This window comes from Heterodontus francisci, chromosome 1, assembly GCF_036365525.1.
Source record: "Heterodontus francisci isolate sHetFra1 chromosome 1, sHetFra1.hap1, whole genome shotgun sequence".
Lineage (NCBI taxonomy): Eukaryota > Metazoa > Chordata > Chondrichthyes > Heterodontiformes > Heterodontidae > Heterodontus > Heterodontus francisci.
In genome coordinates this window covers 60,257,899-60,278,578 of record NC_090371.1, presented here as the reverse complement: position 1 = coordinate 60,278,578, position 20,680 = coordinate 60,257,899, and the positions used below count along the sequence as shown (strand labels likewise).

The window sequence follows — 20,680 nt, the reverse complement described above, 5'->3', positions numbered from 1 at the left end:
TTATATGACATTCATCTGTCCACAACTTGGTTGGAGACATTATTCAGGAATTTTCTCAGACCCACTCCCACTCCGCTGCTGTAACTTCCCTGAAAGAGTGGTGGGAACCCCATTTATGCAGGTAAACAGCTTTTCTGTTGTATTTACAATGAAGTTATGGCAGTGGAATGGAGCAGTTCCAAGGAACCTTTAAACCAATGTAATAAGTTCTGATGAAAGGTCACAGTCCTGAAACGTTAATTCTGCTTCTGTCTCTACAGATGCTTCCTGACCACTGAGTATTTCCAGCACTTTGTTTTTTAACCAATTTATCTGGGTTAAAAGGAACAGGCTAATACTTCTGTTCAACAAGCAAATGGAGGAATGTCATATAAACTCAACAAGCATTTATTGTTAATATCTTGACTGGAATTTCGAGACGCATACGTATTAGCCAGCGTGAACTCCCCAGGCCTGTATCAGTGTTCAGATTCAGTGCTTACCTGGTATCAAAGTGAAGTCCTATTGGCAGTTTGAAGAACCAGGAGATCAAAGCAGTGGCAATAAAACAAGCCAACAACAGAAATCCTGCCAGGGCAATCATTAGCAATCTATTCCTGAACACAGATAGAAAAGTTAATATGCCTGCTCTTTACAATAAACGGATCCTGCTCATCCTGATGACTAATGGCAGAGACACTCATTTTCCATCTTCAGCTATCCCCATTAAGAAATTATTTCAAGGCCAGGTCATCTGAAGGCTATGCAAGTAAATAAAGAGAATTTTCCCAGACTATTCCACATTTTCCTCCCTCTGTTGCATCATCAATGATGCAACCTCAGCCAGATTTCCCAATAGATGCCCCAATATTTTAATGAAACTCCAGTAACATCATTTGATTATTTCTGTAATTTCTTGGAGTTTGCAAAGAAATTTCACTGAGTTATTACCCACCCATTTAAAATGGGCACCAAGGATTTCTTTGGAGTGTGTTGTATTTGGAAGTGCATTTAAAGAGATATATAAGAAAACAAATACTTTGAAACTGCTTTTCTATCTTTTATCGATCTTTGTTGTTTTTTTATACCTCGTGAGTGCTCAGCTGGCAGAAGACCCAGCCATGGGCCCTCTCTCAGAATTTAAAGACCCAATATAAATGAGGCAGAAACCTGGCAAAACAAGCTCCTGCCCACCTTTCTGTTTTGCCTTGGTGGAATTAAAGCTTTCCACCTGTCAGATCTCCAGGAGTTTCAGGGCCATATGTTCATATTTGTGATGGAAACTATCCATGCAAATTTGCGATGCTGTAATTGCACCCTTCCATCATTGGTGGTACTGTAGCATCAATTTTGATCTTTTAGCCTGCACTACAGAGAAATTCTTATGATGCAAACTTACTTCTCTGCTTCCCAAATTTCCATAAGGTTTCATATGCAACTATAAATAGTGTAGTATCACAGTATTACACAAAAATAAGAACAGAATGTACAGCTTTAAAATGGGGACTGAACTATATTTGTAGGAGCAGCAGGCGAACAAAATGGTGGTCCGCATGCCAAAGATCTGCCGCAGCCAGGCCGGGCCGTACCAGATCACATGTAGGGGGCGGTCCATCTGTCCCTGGCAATGGTGTAAGCTGCCTTTATGCAGGTGCTGACACCATTTTTAAAGGGCTGTTAGCCCTACCAGCCAATTTAAATATTTCAAGAAAGATTAAATTAAATTAAATAAATACATCTCTTTTGCCCCTCTCCCACCCCCAATATCAATTAAATTAATTATTTACCCTTTCCCCCCAAAAGCACATACCTTTACCAAATATTTTACCCCCCGTCCAACCGCATAAACTTTAAACTATAACCCTTCCCACCATCCTCTACACCCATGACATTAATTTGATCCCGTTCCCCCTCTCCGCCCACCCCCTGCACTGAGAAACTTACCTCCTGCCTGCTCCCCACCAGTGTTACGCCTCGTTTCCCCAGATGGGGATCCAAAGATGCGGCAGTGCCGGCCGCTGGTGAGAAGATCACGACAGGACATCAGGAGGCGATGGGAGAGTAATTAATGCAGGTATTTTAATTTATTTAAAAATGTAAATTGCGGTCCCATCGCCGAGTGGCGGGGGGTTGCGGGTGGGCAACCGCCACGAGGCCTCACCGCCGCCGGCAATATCAGGCCGGGCCACACTGGTACAAAGTCCCTGGCTGGCCTCATCTGAGGCCATCTTCAGACCTCCCTGCCACGGATTCCGACGTCGAGGGCTCTATAGAATCCAGCTCGTATACTCTGTTTCACCTAAACATTACACTTGCTCTTGATTCTGTGTGTCCAACAACACAGGAGATTAACTGGTAAACATTACAAATATTCAAAGGCTACCAACATTCTCACTCCCTGTAAGTAGCCTCTTTCTTTTAAGTGGCCACATCCTTTGCTTTTGCCTATCACCACTTGTGAGCAAGTCAGTAAGGGCTGCTTGCATTTGATTTTTTGCCTCCCTCTGACAAGTTCCCAATGGTTGATTTAAGGTAGGCCTGGAGATCATCCACATTAAGTAAAAGAAATGAACCCTGTAAAATCAGGTGAGATCAGCACTCCAGTGCTTGAGAGTATGCTGATAACCCACCACTTACTAATGTCCGACCAGAGAAGCAATCAGAAAATCAGAGAACGCCAGTGCAACAACCACTGAACCACTGGGCATCCAATGTAATTGCTTTTTATAACAGCAACAGCTTAATACCGATAAATAATAAAGCTTACCTGTGCAGCAGAAAGATGAAAAGAGGTGTCGTGATGTAAAACTGGAAGTCATTTGCAAGATACCATGTCCAACCCAAGCACTGCAAACACAAAAATAAAAGCAAAATACTGCAGATGCTGGAAATCTGAAATAAAAACAAGAAATGCTGGAACCACTCAGCAGGTCCGACAGCATCTGTGGAAAGAGAAGCAGAGCCAATGCTTCGGGTCAGTGACCCTTCCTCGGAACTGACAAATATTAGAAATGTTTTTATTTAGAAATCTTATTTAGAAATTTCTAATATTTGTCAGTTCCGAGGAAGGGTCACTGACCCGAAGCGTTGGCTCTGCTTCTTTTTCCCCAGATGCTGCCGGACCTGCAGAGTGGTTCCAGCATTTCTTGTTTTTATATCACTGCAAACACAAATTTTTTTGATAAGCTATTTCATATTAAATGTTTAGCATTCAGTTTCTTTTATCTCTTAGAATATCCCAACCAAGAAATCCTGCTCTTTTTTGGGGTGACATTTGAGCACAGCTGAGGCAGAGACACCAGAATTAGGGGCAGATCCTCCAATTTCCAACCTGCCACAGCATTCTGACAGAGGGGAAAGCATGCATTTCCTCTATTCCTCTCCACACCTTCATAGCAATTTGAGGCAGTTACTCTAGGGGTTCCCAGGCAACCCTGGAAATATTGTCAGATAGGCCAAATCTATGTCTGCAGAAGTAGGTATGGGCGCCAGCCAGGCTGCAAGTAGACCACATTGGGAGTATAAGTCAATTTTAAATGGGACAGATAAAGGTTGAGGAGCACTAAGACCTACCAGTCTGGGAAGCTAATTGAAATATTTTGCAACCCTTTTGGTCTTTTGAAAAACCAGATTGTGTCTCCTCTGGAGCAGTAGAATGCCACTCCACGATTCTACTGATCATGCTAGGTGGACGTCTTGTTGCACCATATCAGGTGCAGACATTCTCCCATGACCTCCATATGTTACTGACCCCTTTTCCAGTATTTGGGATAGGGTCCTGACAGAATCAATGAGCCAGACAGAACTGCGGCTGCACAAACAGCATCACTGGAATTTCTACCCTCTCCTGCAGTATGGTTCCAGTCATGGCAATCAACCAATGTTAGCATACCATTCATTGTCTGAGAGTTGCAGCAGCATTTTAGTAAAATCTGAACCTATCCAAACTCAATGCCACACTTTCCACCAGGGATCGCTGCATATTGATCAGAAGTAAGAATCATGGTTGATATTCCCTTGCTCCCACTTCTGGACTACCATTCAAGCTGAGATAAGCTATTTTGACATAGCCTAAGGAAGAAAACTGAGGAGTATGGCTTACATACACATGTAGTGCATTTATCGATGGTCTAAAAAAAAAAACCCTCTCCTCAGCTCACTTTAAATTCAAAACCTTTGCATGGAAGCACTAATAACTTTAAATGAATGTGGCCATGTTGACTAGGGTGTATAAGGTTGAAGATCGGGTAGTACTAACCATCCACATATTAATTAGATATAACAGGCCAAATCATCAAAGCCAGCTGATTGCGAGAATGGAGGCAAGCGTGATTTGAAGATTGCATTCCCAGAGGTCGGCACTGGGACCCACCTCCTCTGGAACGCAACACCATTTTTAAAGGGACACGGGCAATGAGGGAACGGGCCGGGCGCTCTAGTCCAATTAATTGCCTGTTCAGCTCATTAAAGGGCCCATTAACGGGCTTGTCAGTATCAGCTCACAATTTTTGAAGGCTGGGAATAGGGAAGATGCCAACAGGGGAATACAACAGGGTTGTGAAGACGTGAACAGTGTGGAGGCTCATAAAGGCCATGGGAAGGGCTGATAAATAAATAAATAAAGCAGAGGCAGCAAATAAAGCTCAGCTGCTGCAGATGTGCCTTAGAGTAACTATTGCTGCAGCTGGAAGAGTTGCATTTCACAGTGGATAGTCGCAGGAATCCGGTGAGGGACGTCAGCCTGCTGGCATCACAGGAGCATCTGGGATTGGCAGGGGAAGGTCTGGTGAATGTACAAAGCTCAGTTGAGGGAGTTCAAATGGGAACAAGATACTCTGACATTGGACAGAGCAGCCAGGATGAGCTGCAGTAGATGCAACCTCCTGGACAGCAGGAGGCCAGAGGAGTACAGAGGGGTGGTGGCGGGGTCGAGGGGGGGTTGTTGCTGCAAGAGGAAGAAGGTGCTACCCAAGATATTGGATGCACAGGCCAAGAGTCAGCTACCTGCAAATGACAGAGTGCCAGTGTCACAGGAAGCTGTGCCTATCCAGGCAGATGTTCTCAGTCCTGTGTGCTCTGATCCATAATGGCCCTCATGGCATCCCCCTACCTGTAGCTATCAAAGTCTCCGTCGCCCTGAACGTCTATTCAAATGGGTCGTTCCAGGGATCAGCTGTGGATCTAGGTAGCATCTCACAGTCAGCCATCAGGCATGTTATGGATGTCCTTTTCAGAAGGGCAGGGACTACATCCACTTTGACACAGATGGGTTCAGACTCCAACGCTGGATTCCTCCAGGTGCAGGGCATCATTGCTTCCCCCATGTGGCCATCAAGGCACCCAGAGCCCAGCCATTGAGATCCATCAACAGGAAGGGCTTCCACTCCCTCAATGTCCAACTGGTCTGCAAACAGAACAACAGCTTCCTCCATGTGTGCATTCACTTTCTTGGCAGCTGCCATAACTCCTTCATCCTTCGCCAGTCCAGGCTCCCTCAGTCCTTCACTCCATCTCCTAAAGTGCAAAGCTGGCTCCAAGTGGACAAAGGAAATCCCTTGAAGAGATGGCTCTTGACCCCTCTACGGGAGCCCCAGATAGAGATACAGAAGTGAAACAACTAATACCCCTGCTCAGCAAGCCAACCATTGAGCAGGCATTGGGTTTGTGGAGATGTGATTCTGGTGTCTGGATTGGTCGGGTGGCACCCTCCAATGCCCTCCTGCAAGGGTCGCGGTCATTATGGTGTTCTGCTGTGCTCTTCATAACATGGACCTCCTGAGAGGTGTGGATCTTGAGGACAGTGAGGCCCTGGAAGGAGACAGCTCATCAGGGGAGAAGTAGGAGATTAGCGAGGAGGAGGATAACACTGAATAAAGAGGTGCTGCACAACAAGGTGACCTTCTCTTGCCACCTTCTGGGAAGAGGACATCCATCTTCTCCATCATGGCCTCTAGCATTACATCCAGATGGGCATCAATGAAGAGAGGGTCTGCCCTGTGCCTAGTGCTAGGCCTCCAGCTCCCCTGTGACATCTCGCTTCTCTCTAGTGCTGTGGAAGACAGATCTCTCCCTCAGGACAACCAGCAGCCTCAGTGATGGTTGCCGTGGAAGTCTACATGGACCCTACACTTTAAATGACCCACTGCCATTTTCAATCCCACTGGCACTAAGAGGGCAGGAAACCTGTCTCCATACCAATTAAGGGCTTTCCCAGTTGAAAATTGCAATTGATATCAGCTTCCCACAGCAGGCAGGTTGCAGTCCCAAATGCAGACCCCGTTCCTGTTTACTGCCTCCATAATGAAAATCCAACACAATATATTTGTGGTGTGATTATCTACTCCAATTAGACTTAGGTAATTAGTCGAGCAACTATCAGATTTGAGATTCAAACCCATGTCTCTAGTATAAAATATAGGCCTGGAATTAGTGGGAGCAATAATGGCAAGGCTGTCAGCATTTGCTGTTATTACTGGGTAAAACTGACAGCAATTTATGACGTCCACACAAACGCAGGTAAATGCAGAAATCTGGAGGTTTCTGTCAGAGATACTCCACTCCTCCATATGGTGCACTGTTGCAGTCTTCATTGATAGAATCAACACTGAATCACTGATTTGGCATGAACTGAAATTAATTACCCACTATTCTCACTGTAAATACCAATGAAAATCTTAAACATTGTTCAATCAGGAGTTACTGAATTTTTAACAGTGTAAGTCATTATTACTGCTGAAAAACTACCTGAAAAATTAATTTTATAAGTATGGAGTCTCATTCTCTCAAAAGAAAATTAAAAAGTTCCAAATTTTTTTTAAAGTCTAAAATTTGTGCTTTGCTGTCAAAATTTCTTCCTTAATCCCATGTCTATGTTCCATCTATATTTCACTTTCTGTACAATAATTTAAATATAATTTATTTTTCTAGCTTTGCTGTCTGTGAGAAGTCTCCATTTGATGGGTGATCAGCTTCTCTGCTGCCTACCATGTTCTCAGACTCAACAGATTCCCTGTAGAAGCTGCCAAGTTCAAATTGAGGTTGGAATGGAGGAAGCCTGAATGCAGCAGCTCCAGAGCCCACAAAAACTTTGTGAGCAGTTTTCTCAAGGTGAACGGTGAGCACCGCTCCTTCGCCACTGACCGTAAAATCGGGACATAATCACACAACTGATGCAGCCATTGTCCCTCCTTCTACATGTACCAAATATATTCTATCAGTGCATTCATTGTGCATTGAATCATTGGCCCCAATACTTATAGGGAGTCAGGGAAGGTGCAGGGATGCACCGTAGCACGTGAAACATCCAGCAATGTTGGTGTCACGGTGTGCCTGCTGAATTCAACAGCAGGACCTTGTTATAATTCTTTTCCTCCATTTCCTGCCAGGCAGCCGGCCAAATTGACAGGAGGCTCTTAGGGATGGTCCCTAGCATTCAGGAAGGGGGTAGTAAGAGGTCAGAGCTTGAAAAGGAGGGGGTGATGGGGAAGAGTGAGCTCAGCATGGGTGGGCGGGTGAGTCTAGAGATCAGTGTTTGAGGTGTGGTTTGGGGGATGTCACTTCAATCAGGATGGGGAAAGGAGGGAGGAAGCCAAAGGCTTTCTTAAGTGGCCAGGGAAAAGCTCCTCCTGACCCACAAGAAGTGCTTAAAAGACACTAGTTGCCTTTTGCTGCCAGATTTCCTGAACCCAAGGAAACCAACATGGCAACTGCTCATTTAAATCATCTCAATTGCACTGTGAAAGCTGGATTTAAATATGTTAATGAAGTGTCCTGCTTCTCCATGGGGAGATACTAACACTTCATGAGATGGATTGCTCTGAAAATGGCAGCATGTGCATACGTAGTTGGCTAGGTTCGCATACCCCATTTTCCATTTTTAACCATATTCCGACCTTCTGCAACCCATCATGGGGATTTAATATCAAGGCCATTATCTTTCCCAATAACTAAACCTGTGGTTCTATTTAGCACCATATTATAGCTTAAACACTGGTCACATAATTTAAATAATAATGGAAGTCCGAAAACATCAAATATCCACACAAGGTTACCCTCTATACCATAAATGATCTATTGATAATAAACAGTTTTTTTATTCTGAAGAAACCTACATGTTGGTCAAGCAAAATAAAGTTGTTAAGAAACAACAGATTTGTCCACCAGGACCTCCTGCATTTATCCAAATGGGACTTTGCATTTTCTCCCAAGGACATCCAGGGAATAAGCGAAAAAATCCCAATAAGTAAGCACATCGTGTAGATATAAAGTGGAAGAATTCTGAAAATAAAGGAAAAGAATGCTAAACAATTTGGTTTCATCGCATTTATATATATACACACATAGACAGATAGATCCTATAAAATATCCACTATTATTTATTATAACAACAAAACTACAGAAAGGAGATTGAGCAGATAATTGGATCCATCTATTCTGGCATATCACCGCAAATATAAGAAATGGCATTAAAAACTACAACAAATAAATTTCTATTCTGCAGTTGGATATTCAGATACCTAAAATGTCAAGCCAAAGAATCCAACTCCCAGAATAAAGGCAGAATGTAAATGATAGATTTAACATGGTGTTACACATTACACCATTTTAACTAGCAAGCTTTTCTCATTGCATGGAAAAGATAGCTTACAAACAAGATATGCTGCAAATGTTCCCTTCACAGTTTGGGAGAAGGTAAGTCAACCATTATCACTAGTAACCATTCCCACAAAATACCACACTGCAGTGAAACCCCTTCTGAGGCAACAATTTATACCTCAGACCTGACATTGTGTTCACTTCAATTATAAAATCTTCAATAAGACAACCGCAAACGCAATAGCTCCATAAGGCATATTGATTAATGCTGACAGTTGTACCTAGTCCTGTCACAACCTGTTGTTATAATGTACCATTATAATAATTTTTTTAATTAATAGCACTAATTTTAGGTTACATTGCTTTTCTTGATCTGACTCACTTAGGGGCACATTTTCTACCATTTGCTAATTTTAGCAAAAGCGTAAGTATGAGTAGAAAGCAGTGTTCCTAGTTTTATATTCACTGCTATCTTTCCACAGAAACTAGCAAATGAAAGGAAATATAAACTTTGACGTTAAAGCAAAATCAGATATTAAGGAATTTTAATGTTAGTTTCTTTGAAAGTTTCAAAATGGGCTTTAAGATAACTTTTTCTTTCCAAGTTATAAAGAGTTGATCACTACCAAGGTTGAAAAGAGTGAAATGGAAGTCAAAGTAAATCAATTCTTAGCTATGGGAGAGGACGGAAGGATGGCAAATGTTGCACCCAAGTTTAAAGGAAGGAGAGGGATAGACCCTCCAACTAAAGACGAGAACAGTGGCGGGGTGGGGGGGCAATGAAGATCGGTGTGGCAGAGGCTCATCACTGACCCCAACGGAGGCAGGCCCCGTGCAATTTCAGCGGCGATGGCAAGGCCTCGTGGTGGCCGCCATTTCAATATGTAAACTAATTTAAATACCTGATTTAATGCAGGTCCCGTCGCCTCCTGCACCGATCTTCATTCGGGCAGCCGACATTCGGGCAGTCCCCATTTGGTGAAACGTGGCACAGCACCTGTGGGGAGGGGTGTGTAGTATTTTTTCTGTGTGGGGGAGGGGGAAGCAGGGTAACAATGATGCGAATTGGTCGGGGGGTGATGGGAAGAGGTAAAGGGCAAAGTTGCCGAACTTTGGTGGGGAGGGGGTGCAGAAGGTCAAATTGTCCATATTCGAATTCCAGGGGGTAAAAGGGCACGAGTGTCTGGAAATGCCATGGGGTGGGGGGGGGTGGGGGGGGGGGGGGAAATGCATTTAAAGTTCATTGAAATCTGTTTTGTGGAAATTCTACTTAGCTGTCCCTTTAATTTTTAAATGTCCATTGAGTGCTGTAAGCCCTTTAAAAATGGCGTCGGACGCCATTACCTGCAACGCTTGCCCGCCCCCTCCATTTCATCGCGGGGGGCGGGTACTACGGCTATGCAAATGAATACTTCGACGGTGGACTCTTAAAATGCAGCCCATTGTGTTTGACTACTTTGATTGAGTTCTTTGATTAAGTAACAGAGAAGGATGATAAAGTGCGATTGATGTTTTTTTTTTATATATATCCTTTCATGGGATGTGGGCATCGCTGGCATTTATTGGCCATCCCTAATTGCCCTTGAACTGAGGGGCTTGCTAGGCCATTTCAGAGGGAAATTAAGAGTCAGAGTCAACCACATTGCTGTGGTAGGAAGGGAATAGAGGGATATGGGCCCCGGAAGTGCAGAAGGTGTTAGTTTAGGCAGGCATCAAGATCGGCGCAGGCTTGGAGGGCCGAATAGCCTGTTCCTGTGTTGTACTTTTTTTTTTAAAAAGAGAGATACAGCACTGAAACAGGCCCTTCGGCCCACCGAGTCTGTGCCGACCATTAACGACCCATTTATACTAATCCTACACTAATCCCATATTCCTACTACATCCTCACCTGTCCCTATATTCCCCTATCACCTACCTATACTAGGGGCAATTTATAATGACCAATTTACCTATCAACCTGCAAGTCTTTTGGCTTGTGGGAGGAAACCGGAGCACCTGGAGGAAACCCACGCAGACACAGGGAGAACTTGCAAACTTCACACAGGCAGTACCCAGAATTGAACCCGGGTCGCTGGAGCTGTGAGGCTGCGGTGCTAACCACTGCGCCACTGTGCCGCCCTGTTCTTTGTTCTTGTGGGTCACATGTAGGCCAGACCAAGTAAAGATGGCAGATTTCCTTCCCAGGACATTAGTGAACCAGATGGGCTTTTATGACAATCAATGATAGTTTTATGGCACCATTACTGAGACTAGCTTTCAATTCCAGATTTGAATCGTTGAATTTACTAAATTTTTTTATTCTTTCATGGGATTATGGGCATCACTGGCAAGGCCAGCATTTGTTGCCCATCTCTAATTGCCCTTGACACCTGAATGACTTGCTAGGCCATTTCAGAGGGCAGTTAAAAGTCAACCACATTGCTGTGGGTCTCGAGTCACGTGTAGGCCAGACCAGATAAGGATAGTAGATTTCCTTCCCTAAAGGATATTCGTGAACTAGATGGGTTTTTATGACAATCAATGATAGTTTCATGGCACCATTACTGAGACTTTCAATTCCAGGTTTTTTTTTTTTATTAACTGGATTTAAATCCCACCAGCTGCTACAGTGGGATTGGAACCCAAGTCCCCAGGGCATTAACCTGGGCCTCTAGATTACTAGTCCAGTGACATTACCACTATGCCACCATCTCCCCCAACTTTCAAATGGCCATATAAATAGATGAGTAAAATTGAAGCCCATGGTACTAAAGGGGCAGTAACAACGTAGTTACGAAATTGGCCAAGGGACAGAAAGCAGAGAGGAGTAGTGAATGGTTGTATTTCACACTAGAGGGACGTATACAGTTTTGTCACCCAGGGTTAATGTTAGGGCCATTTTGATATAAATTAAAGACCTGGATTTGAGTATACCAGGCATAATTTCAAACTTTGCAGATGGCACACAACTTATAAATAGTGAGAGGAATAGTAACAGACTTCAGGAGGACATAGACTGGTGAAATGGGAAAACCTTAATTTAGAGAAGTGTTGAAGTGATGCATTTTGGTCAGAAGTGGCAATATAAACTAAATGATACAGTTTTAAAGGAGGTTCAGAGACAGAGACCTGGAATTGTACATACATTAATCTTTGAAGGTGGCATGATCAGTTGGGAAAGCTACTTAAAAAGCATATGGGATCCTTGGCTTTATAAACAGAGGCATAGAGCACAAAAACAAGGAAGTTATGCTAAATATTTATAAATCACTGGAATGTTGTGTTTAATTCTGGGCACTTAAATGAAGGAATCAAGTGTAATGTATCCAAAATTGCAGACAATACAAAGCTAGGTGGGAAAGTAAGCTGTGAGAATGACATAGCATGCAAAGGGATACACAGACTGGTTAAATGAATATGTAAGAAGGTTGCAGATGGAGAATAATGTGGGGAAGTGTGAAATTGGCCACTGGGGTAGAACAAATGGAAAAGGAGAATATTTTTCTAAAAGGTGAGTGCCGGGAAAATGTTGGTATTCGGAGGGATTTGGTTATCCTTGTACACGAATCACAAAAATGTTAACATGCAGATACTGCAAGCAATGGTATGTTTTCTTTTTTTTTTTTAAATTCATTCATGGGATGTGGGTGTCACTGGCCAGCATTTATTGCCCATCCCTAATTGCCCTTAAGGTGGTGGTGAGCTGCCTTCTTGAACCGCTGCAGTCCATGTGGGGTAGGTACACCCACAGTGCTGTTAGGAAGGGAGTTCCAGCATTTTGACCCAGTAACAGTGAAGGAATGGCGATATATTTCCAAGTCAGGATGGTGTGTGACCTCGAGGGAAATTTGCATGTGGTGGTGTTCCCATGCACTTGCTGCCGTTCTCCTTCTAGTAGGTAGAGGTCGCAGGTTTGGAAGGTGCTGTCTAAGGAGCATTGGTGCATTGCTGCAGTGCATCTTGTAGATGGGACACACTGCTGCCACTGTGCTTCGGTGGTGGAGGGAGTGAATGTTTGTATATGGGGTGCCAATCAAGTGAACTGCTTTGTCCTGGATGGTGTCGAGTTTCGAGTGTTGTTGGAGCTACACCCATCCAGGCAAGTGTTCCATCACACTCCTGACTTATGCCTTGTACATGGTGGATAGGCTTTGAGGATTCAGGAGGTGAGTTACTCGCCTCAGGATTCCTAGCCTCTGACCTGCTCTTGTAGCCACGGTATTTGTATGGCTACTCCAGTTCAGTTTCTGATCAATGATGGCTCCTAGGATGTTGATAGTGGGGGCTTCAGCAATGGTAATGCCATTGAATGTCAAGGGGAGATGGTTAGATTCTCTCTTGTTGGAGATCGACATTGCCTGGCACTTGTGTGGCACGAATGTTACTTGCCACTTATCAGCCCAAGCCTGGATATTGTCCAAGTCTTGCTGCATTTCTACACAGATAGCTTCAGTATCTGAGGAGTCATAAGTGGTGCTGAACAATGTACAATCATCAGCGAACATCGCCACTTCTGACTTTATGATTGAGGGAAGGTCATTGATGAAGCAGCTGAAAATGGTTGGGCCTAGGACACTAGCCTGAGGAACTCCTGCAGTGATGTCCTGGAGCTCAGATGATTGACCTCCAACAACCACAACCATCTTCCTTTGTGCTAGGGATGACTCCAACTAGCAGAGGGTTTTCCCCCTGATTCCCATTGACTACAGTTTTGCTAGGGCTCCTCGATGCCATGCTCGGTCAAATGCTGCCTTGATGTCGAGGGCAGTCACTCTCACCTCACCTCTTCAGTTCAGCTCCTATGCCCATGTTTGAATCAAGGCTGTAATGAGGTCAGGAGCTGAGTGGCCCTGGCAGAACCCAAACTGAGCATCACTGAGCAGGTTATTGCTAAGCAAGTGCCACTTGATGCGCAATGTTGATGACACCTTCCATCACTTTACTGATGATTGAGAGTAGGCTGATTGGATGGTAATCGACTGGATTGATCAGTAAAACTCACGAAATCTTTCAAGCACTCAGTCAGAGTTTGAAAACATTCTTTAGCGTGCACCAAGGGGAGTACTTTCTTCTACTTTGCTGTTATAATTGTATACGAGCTGGGGACACTCTTTGATATGCCTATGCAATAGTCTCAAACTAAATATCACGAGATTCTTTGTTTCTTTGACATTTTTCTGAAATTCTTTTGTCAATGGTTAAATTATGAGGAAAATCATTGACGTGTTCATTAATATCAAGCACGTATGTTCACAGTTGCATACATTCTAACTTATTAAATTGAATTTATGTGTGAGGCTATTAAGAACAAATTATCTTAGACAGCTCATCTAATTGACAGAGAACTTTCCAAGGCAAATATAGTTCCAGGATATTCTCCTATTCAGTAAGTCTCCAGCTGAGATCAGCTCTAGGATGTAACTTTCTTCTTTGCAACAGGAGCACATAAATTTAATCTCGGCATCTGTGTGTCATCTAATAAATTTACACTTACAGTGACAGCTGATCACCCTAATTAAAATGGACAAGCTTTGGCATTGATACTGAAGACATTCGTAAGATATAGGAAACCCTCTGGATTCAGAACCCCTGAACTTACCTTTGTAAACACATTTGAACAAAAGCATCTTATCGCCTATGGGCTTCTTGACATGCTGATCAACTAATACATGTCCAGATATTAGATAGTACTGATAAATAGATGAAATATGGAAATTCTGGAAATCTGAAGTTAGAACAGAAAATGCTGTCAGTCAGCATTTATAGAAAGAGACAGGTTAATACATCAGGTGTGAACCCTTTATTAGAATTGAAAACTGGAAGACATAAAGCCCCTTAGTAGGGTGAAGAAAAATAAAGAGAAAGAGTTAGGAAGAATCAATAGACACTTCAATGGTTGTAAACTGCTCAATAAAAAATGTGGAAAATACTAAATGATGCAAAAGATCATCTCAGTGAGGCAATGAAAAGACATGCTAAAAGGCATGGGAAAGGTCCAGACATGGACTGTGGCAGGAAATTGGGAAACCTGAAGGAAATACAGAGAAACAAACTTATCCATGCAGGGGTCTGAAATGGAAAAAGAAAATGCTCAAAACACACAGTAGGTTCACAGTCATGAACAGAGAAAAAAGGTCAACACAGCAAACATAGAACCTGCCTCACCATCAGAAAAGTGTTCTGATGAAGGCTCTATAGCCAAAATGTCAATGCATTTCTCATCACATTCATCCCATACGGTAAGGAAAATGGGAGATACAGCAGAAGTTACTAAAGTCAATGTTCACACCACAGGCTACCAAGTGCCTAGGGGAAAGATGAGATATCAGCATAGATTTCCTGATTCAAAACACCTGATTTTTAGGCATATTGTGATGTTTACAATTCGAAAACTTGGTGGAGATCTGTAATGCCATTTTTCTCTAATCTGATTCGACAATCAAGTTTTTAAAGTGTGCAGGCAGCATTCATCTGTTCCCAGGTAGTGGCAAATAAATTAGTGCATAATGTCTTGATTACATCCTATACTCTCCCATTTAACATTGTGCATTTCACTTACCAATAGAAACTGGTCATTCAGGATTACTTAATGGCGTTCTGACAATAGAAATCAGTTTGAAGATATCAGTAGTTGTAGTGTTACACCTTTAAGAAAGTGCGGTTATGTTTTTGATGTACAACAGTGTAAAGGAAATGATGTAATGTACCATGTGACTTCTACTCTGTGGGCTGGATTTTAAGAGCCCGCCACTGATCTCAGCGGCGAGCTCAAAAAATGTCAGCCCGCCAAACAGCCGCCGCAATCTCCCACTCAGCGGCTAGGAACATCGGAAGATAGGAACAGGAGTCAGCCATTCAGCCCCTCGAGTCTGTCCCGCCATTCAATGAGATCATGGCTGATCCGTGGCCTAACTCCATATACCGGCCTTTGGCCCATAACCCTTAATATCTTTGCTTAACAAAAATCTATCTATCTCAGATTTAAAATTAACAACTGTTCCAGCTTCAACTGCTGTTTGTGGGAGACAGTTCCAAACCTCTACCACCCTTAGCATGAAGAAGTGCTTCCTAACATCTCTCCTGAACGGTCTGGTCCTAATTTTTAAACTATGCCCCTTAGTTTTAGAATCTCCAACCAGTGGAAATAGTTTATCTTTATCTAGCCTGTCTTTTCCTGTTAATATCTTGAAGACTTCGATCAGATCACCCCTTAACCTTCTAAATTTGAGCAAAAACAGTCCTAATTTGTGTAATCTCTCCTCGTAACTTAACCCCTGTAGTCCAGGTATCATTCTTGTAAACCTACGTTACACTCCCTCCAAGGCCACTATATCCTTCCTCAGGTGTGGTGCCCAGAACAGCTCACAGTACTCCAAGTGGGGTCTAACGGTTTGTACAGCTGCAGCATAATCTCTGTGTCCTTTTACTCCAATCCTCTAGATAGAAATGCTAGCATTCCATTAGCCTTTTTGATTATTTTCTGCACTTGCTCGTGGCATTTTAAAGATCTAAGCACCTGAACCTTCAAGTCTCTTTGGACATCCACTGTACTTAACCTCTTCCCATTTAGAAAGTACCCTGCTCTATCCTTTTTTGGTCCAAAATGGATAACCTCACACATTGCCCGCATTGAAATCCATCTGCCACAGTTTTGCCCACTCACCTAGTCTGTCAATATCTCTTTGCAATTTTATGCTATCATTGAGACTGTCTACAATGCCACCTAACTTTGTATCATCAGCAAACTTGGATATATGACTTACTATGCCATCATCCAAGTCGTTAATGAATAATGTGAATAATTGAGGCCCCAACACAGATCCCTGCGGGACACCACTAGTCACATCCTGCCAGTCGGAGTACTTACCCATTATCCCCACTCTCGGTCACCTACCACTCAACCAACTTTCAAACCATGTCAATAATTTGCCCTCAACTCCATGGACTTCTACCTTAGTTAACAGTCCCTTATGTGGGACTTTATCAAATGCCTTCTGGAAGTCCATAAAAATAACATCTATAGACACTCCCCTGTCCACTACCTTAGTCACCTCTTCAAAAAATTCAATGAGATGTGTCAGGCATGACCTTCCAGTCATGAATCCATGCTGGCTGTCCCTGATTAACTGAAATTTTTCTAGGTGTTCAGTCACCCTATCCCCGATTATAGACTCCAGCAACTTGCCCACCGCAGATGTTGGGCTAACTGGTCTGTAATTTCCTTGGTTCCCCCTTTCACCCTTCTTAAAAAGTGGAGTGACATGTGCAACTTTCCAATCCAGAAGGACCACGCCTGAATCGAGGGAACTCTGAAAGGCTATAGTTAGGGCGCACAATGTGCTCCCCTACTTCCTTTAACACCCTTGGATGGAAACGGTCAGATCCTGGGGATTTCTCACTCTTTAGTTCCACTAATTTCCTTGTTACTGATGATTTACTTACGTTAATTGTATTAAGCCCCTGTCCCCTATCGGCTATTAATTTTTTCTGGACTTCCGGCAAGTTATCCTCCTTTTCAACTGTAAATACTAAGGCAAAGTAATTGTTCAATATGTCTGCCATTTCCCCATTATCAATGACCATATCTCCATTTTCAGCTCTTAGTGGGCCTACATTGCTCTTGACCACCCGTTTTCCCTTTATGTAACTATAAAATTTCTTCTTATTGATTTTGACGTCACTTGCAAGTTTCCTTTCGTAATCTCTTTTAGTAGCTCTTATAAGCTGCTTTGTGACCCTTTGCTGGTCTTTGTATCGATCCCATTCGGCCGGATCTGTGCTGCGTTTTGCATTTTTGTAAGCCATTTCTTTTTGTTTTATGCTATCCCTAATCTCTTTAGTTGTCCATGGCTGTTTTTTCTGTGAAGTGGAGCTTTTTCCTCTCAGGGGTATATACTTGCTCTGTATTTCGTTAAATGTTTCTTTAAATATTCTCCACTGTTCTTCAGTCACTTGACCCATTAACAGATCTACTCAGTTTACCATGGACAGTCTCAGTCTCAGCATGGTAAAGTCAGCCTTACCCAAGTCTAAAATTCCAGTACCTGATTCGTGCTTTTCACTTTCAAACGTTACCTTGAATTCGATCATGTTGTGATCACTATTTGAAAAATGTTCACGCACAGTTAGGCTACTAATTAAATTTGGCTCATTACTCAAAACTAAATCTAATATTGCCTGTCCCCTTGTTATGTCTAGGACATATTGCTGTAGGAAACTATCCCGGACACATTCCAAAACTTCACTACCTTTCTGACAGGTGCTAGTCTGCCTCTCCCAATCAATGTGTAAGTTAAAATCCCCCATTAATACTACTCTGCCTTTGTTAGACACTTGCCTAATTTGTGCAATCTAACACCTCAGAACTGCTCCAGGGGGTCTATACACAACACCCATTACAGTTTTAGATTCTTTTCTGTTCCTCAATTCCACCCATAAGGTCGCCACTGGATGCTTTCCCCTCATTATATCCTTCACCAATGAGATGATATTATTTCTAATCAGTAAGGCTACTCCACCCCCTCTGCCATTTTCCCTGTCCCTCCTGTAAACTTTATAACCAGGTATATTTAGTTCCCAGTCCTGACCATCCTGCGGCCACATCTCCACAATGCCCACCACATCATAATCTTCCATTTGAATTTGTGCCTGCAGCTCATCTAGTTTATTTCTTACACTCCTTGCATTTGTATATAGAACTCTTATTTGGGCTATACCCCCTAACCTGTCCCTCAGCACTGATGCTTTATTCGCCTCTTAATTATTTCTCTCTTCTGGTTTAACCAGTATACTTCTTGCAGTTTGGTAACCACCAGCCTCACCACTAACCTGCACTCCTACCTTCTCCTTTAACTTCCTGTGTTTCCATGCAACTGCACCCTCCCCCCCACTATTTAGTTTAAAGCCCTATCTACAGCCCTAGTTATATGATTCACCAGGACTCTGCTCCCAGCATGATTCAGGTGGAGCCCGTCCCATCAGAACAGCTCCCTCCTTCCCCAGTACTGGTGCCAATGTCACACGAATTCGAACCCATTTCTCCCAATCTTTGAGCCACGCATTTACCTCTTTAATCTTATTGACCCTTTGCCAATTTGCTTGTGGCTCAGGTAGTAATCCGGAGATTATTACCTTTTTGGTTCTGCTTTTTAATTTCGCCCCTAGCGGCTCATATTCCCTCAGCAGAACCTCTAACCTCATTCTTTCTATATCATTGGTACCTACGTGGACCATGACAACTGGATCTTTCCCCTCCCACTCCAAGTTCCTCTGCAGCCCAGATGAGATATCCCAACCCTGGCACCAGGTAGGCAACAGAGCCTTTGGGACTCTCAATCCTGGCCACAGAGAACAGTGTCTATGCCCCTAACTATACTATTCCTGATTACGACTACCTTTCTCTTTTCTCCCCCCACTTGAATGGCTCCCTGTACCACGGTGCTGTGCTCAGTTTGCTCATCCTCCCTACAGTCTCTACTCTTGTCCACACAGGGAGCAAGAATCTTGAACCTGTTGGACAAGGACAATGGCTGAGACTCCTGCAGCACTACCTCCTGGATCCCTCTACCTGCCTTACTCATAGTCACACCCTCCTGTCCCTGACCAAATTCACGGTAGTTAATCTAAGGGGTGTGACTGCCTCCTGAAACACAGCATCCAGGTAACTCCCCCCCCTCCCTGATGTGTCGCAGTGTCCAAAGCTCAGACTCCAGCTCATCAACTCTGAGCCGGAGTTCCTCGAGCAGCCAACACTTGCTACACATGTGGTCACTAGGAACCACAATGGGGTCCACCAGTCCCACATCATGCAGGTACAACACATCGCCTGGCCCTGCATCTCTATTTTATTTGATTAGATTTTAATTTGTTTTTTAAATTTCTGACTGGTCTTTAGTTTTTAATCTGTAAAATATTTTTCCTATTCACTTTTAATCTGAAATCAACTTAGAATAGGTAATTCAAATTAGCAGTTACTTACCAACCAATGAACTTACGGTTTTCCTGTGATGACACTCTGCTTTATTTTTCACTGTTTTTACTCCCTTAAATTACCCAAAAATTAGATTTACACTAGGTACCTTGATTCCCCCCCAAAGAACACTACCTACTACATTAAAAAGAACTGTAGACCTTTCTCTTTACTTTAGTTACTTACCAAGCTATTTAGAGATATTCGCTAACAGCTGTTACTCACCAATCAATCGCCTTGCAGCTTTCCTGTGATGTCACTGTTGACTTTTTTTTTTTCGAAACTCCGGCACGCCTGGACTGCTCCCGAAGATAAGTCCCGCTGTCTGAATGAACTCTCTCTCTCTCTCGGTCTCTTTAAACTCGGGCTCTGCTTTCGCTGTGTCCCGCTGTTTGAATGAACACTCGCTCTCTCTCCTGGTCTCTTTATGCTCCGGCTCCGCTCCCGCTGTTTCCCGCTCTCTAGCTGGGGTGATCTGCCTCCCCCCGCCAATCACGTGGAGGGGGCAGGCTGTCCGTTGTTGGCAATGGCATCAGTTGCCTGTGCACAGGTGCAGGCACCACTTTTAAAGGACAGCCAGACCCGCCGGCACATTTACATTTTTAAAGAAGTAACCCCTCAAAATTAAATAAATTTATATTGCCACTTTCCCACATCCCCCATAACAATTACAACAACTATTGGCCCTTCCCCCCAAAATAAAACACTTACCTTTTACATCTGTCCTTCTGTACCCCCCTCCTCCCCCACAAACTGCACCAAGTTTAAAGTTCAAGCCTTCCCACTATCCCCGACACCCATTAAGTTTATTTGACCCTATTCTCCCCGCCCCCCACTCCCACACAGAAAAATCTTACTTCCTCCCCCCTCCCCACCAGTGTGGCACCATGTTTACCTGGATGGGGATTTGAAGGCACGGGCGTGCCGGCTGCCCTGCCAAAGATCTCGGCGGGCCCGCAAGATCGCAGGTAAGTCTATTTAAATATATTCATTTTATTGATTTGAATATTTTGATTGTGGTCCCATCGCCCAGCTGGGGGTGCCACCATGGAGCCTCGCTGCCGCCAGAAGGATTGGGCTGGGCCCTCCCGGCGTCGAGATCATAGTCATCATTAAAGAACTCACATTATTTATTAACCAATCCCTTATGTGTGGTTG

General features: G+C 43.5%; 1 protein-coding gene across 1 annotated transcript in view; it reads right to left on the bottom strand.

The window, feature by feature from the left end:
• oacyl (O-acyltransferase like) overlaps positions 1 to 20,680 on the bottom strand; it is a 72,548-nt gene that overhangs the window by 24,072 nt on the left and 27,796 nt on the right. The window contains exons 11-13 of the mRNA XM_068058148.1: positions 8,091 to 8,256; positions 2,747 to 2,826; positions 483 to 596 (exon numbers count right to left, since the gene is read on the bottom strand). Coding sequence (XP_067914249.1) covers positions 483 to 596; positions 2,747 to 2,826; positions 8,091 to 8,256 — 360 coding nt within the window. The remainder of the gene's footprint in view (positions 1 to 482; positions 597 to 2,746; positions 2,827 to 8,090; positions 8,257 to 20,680) is intronic.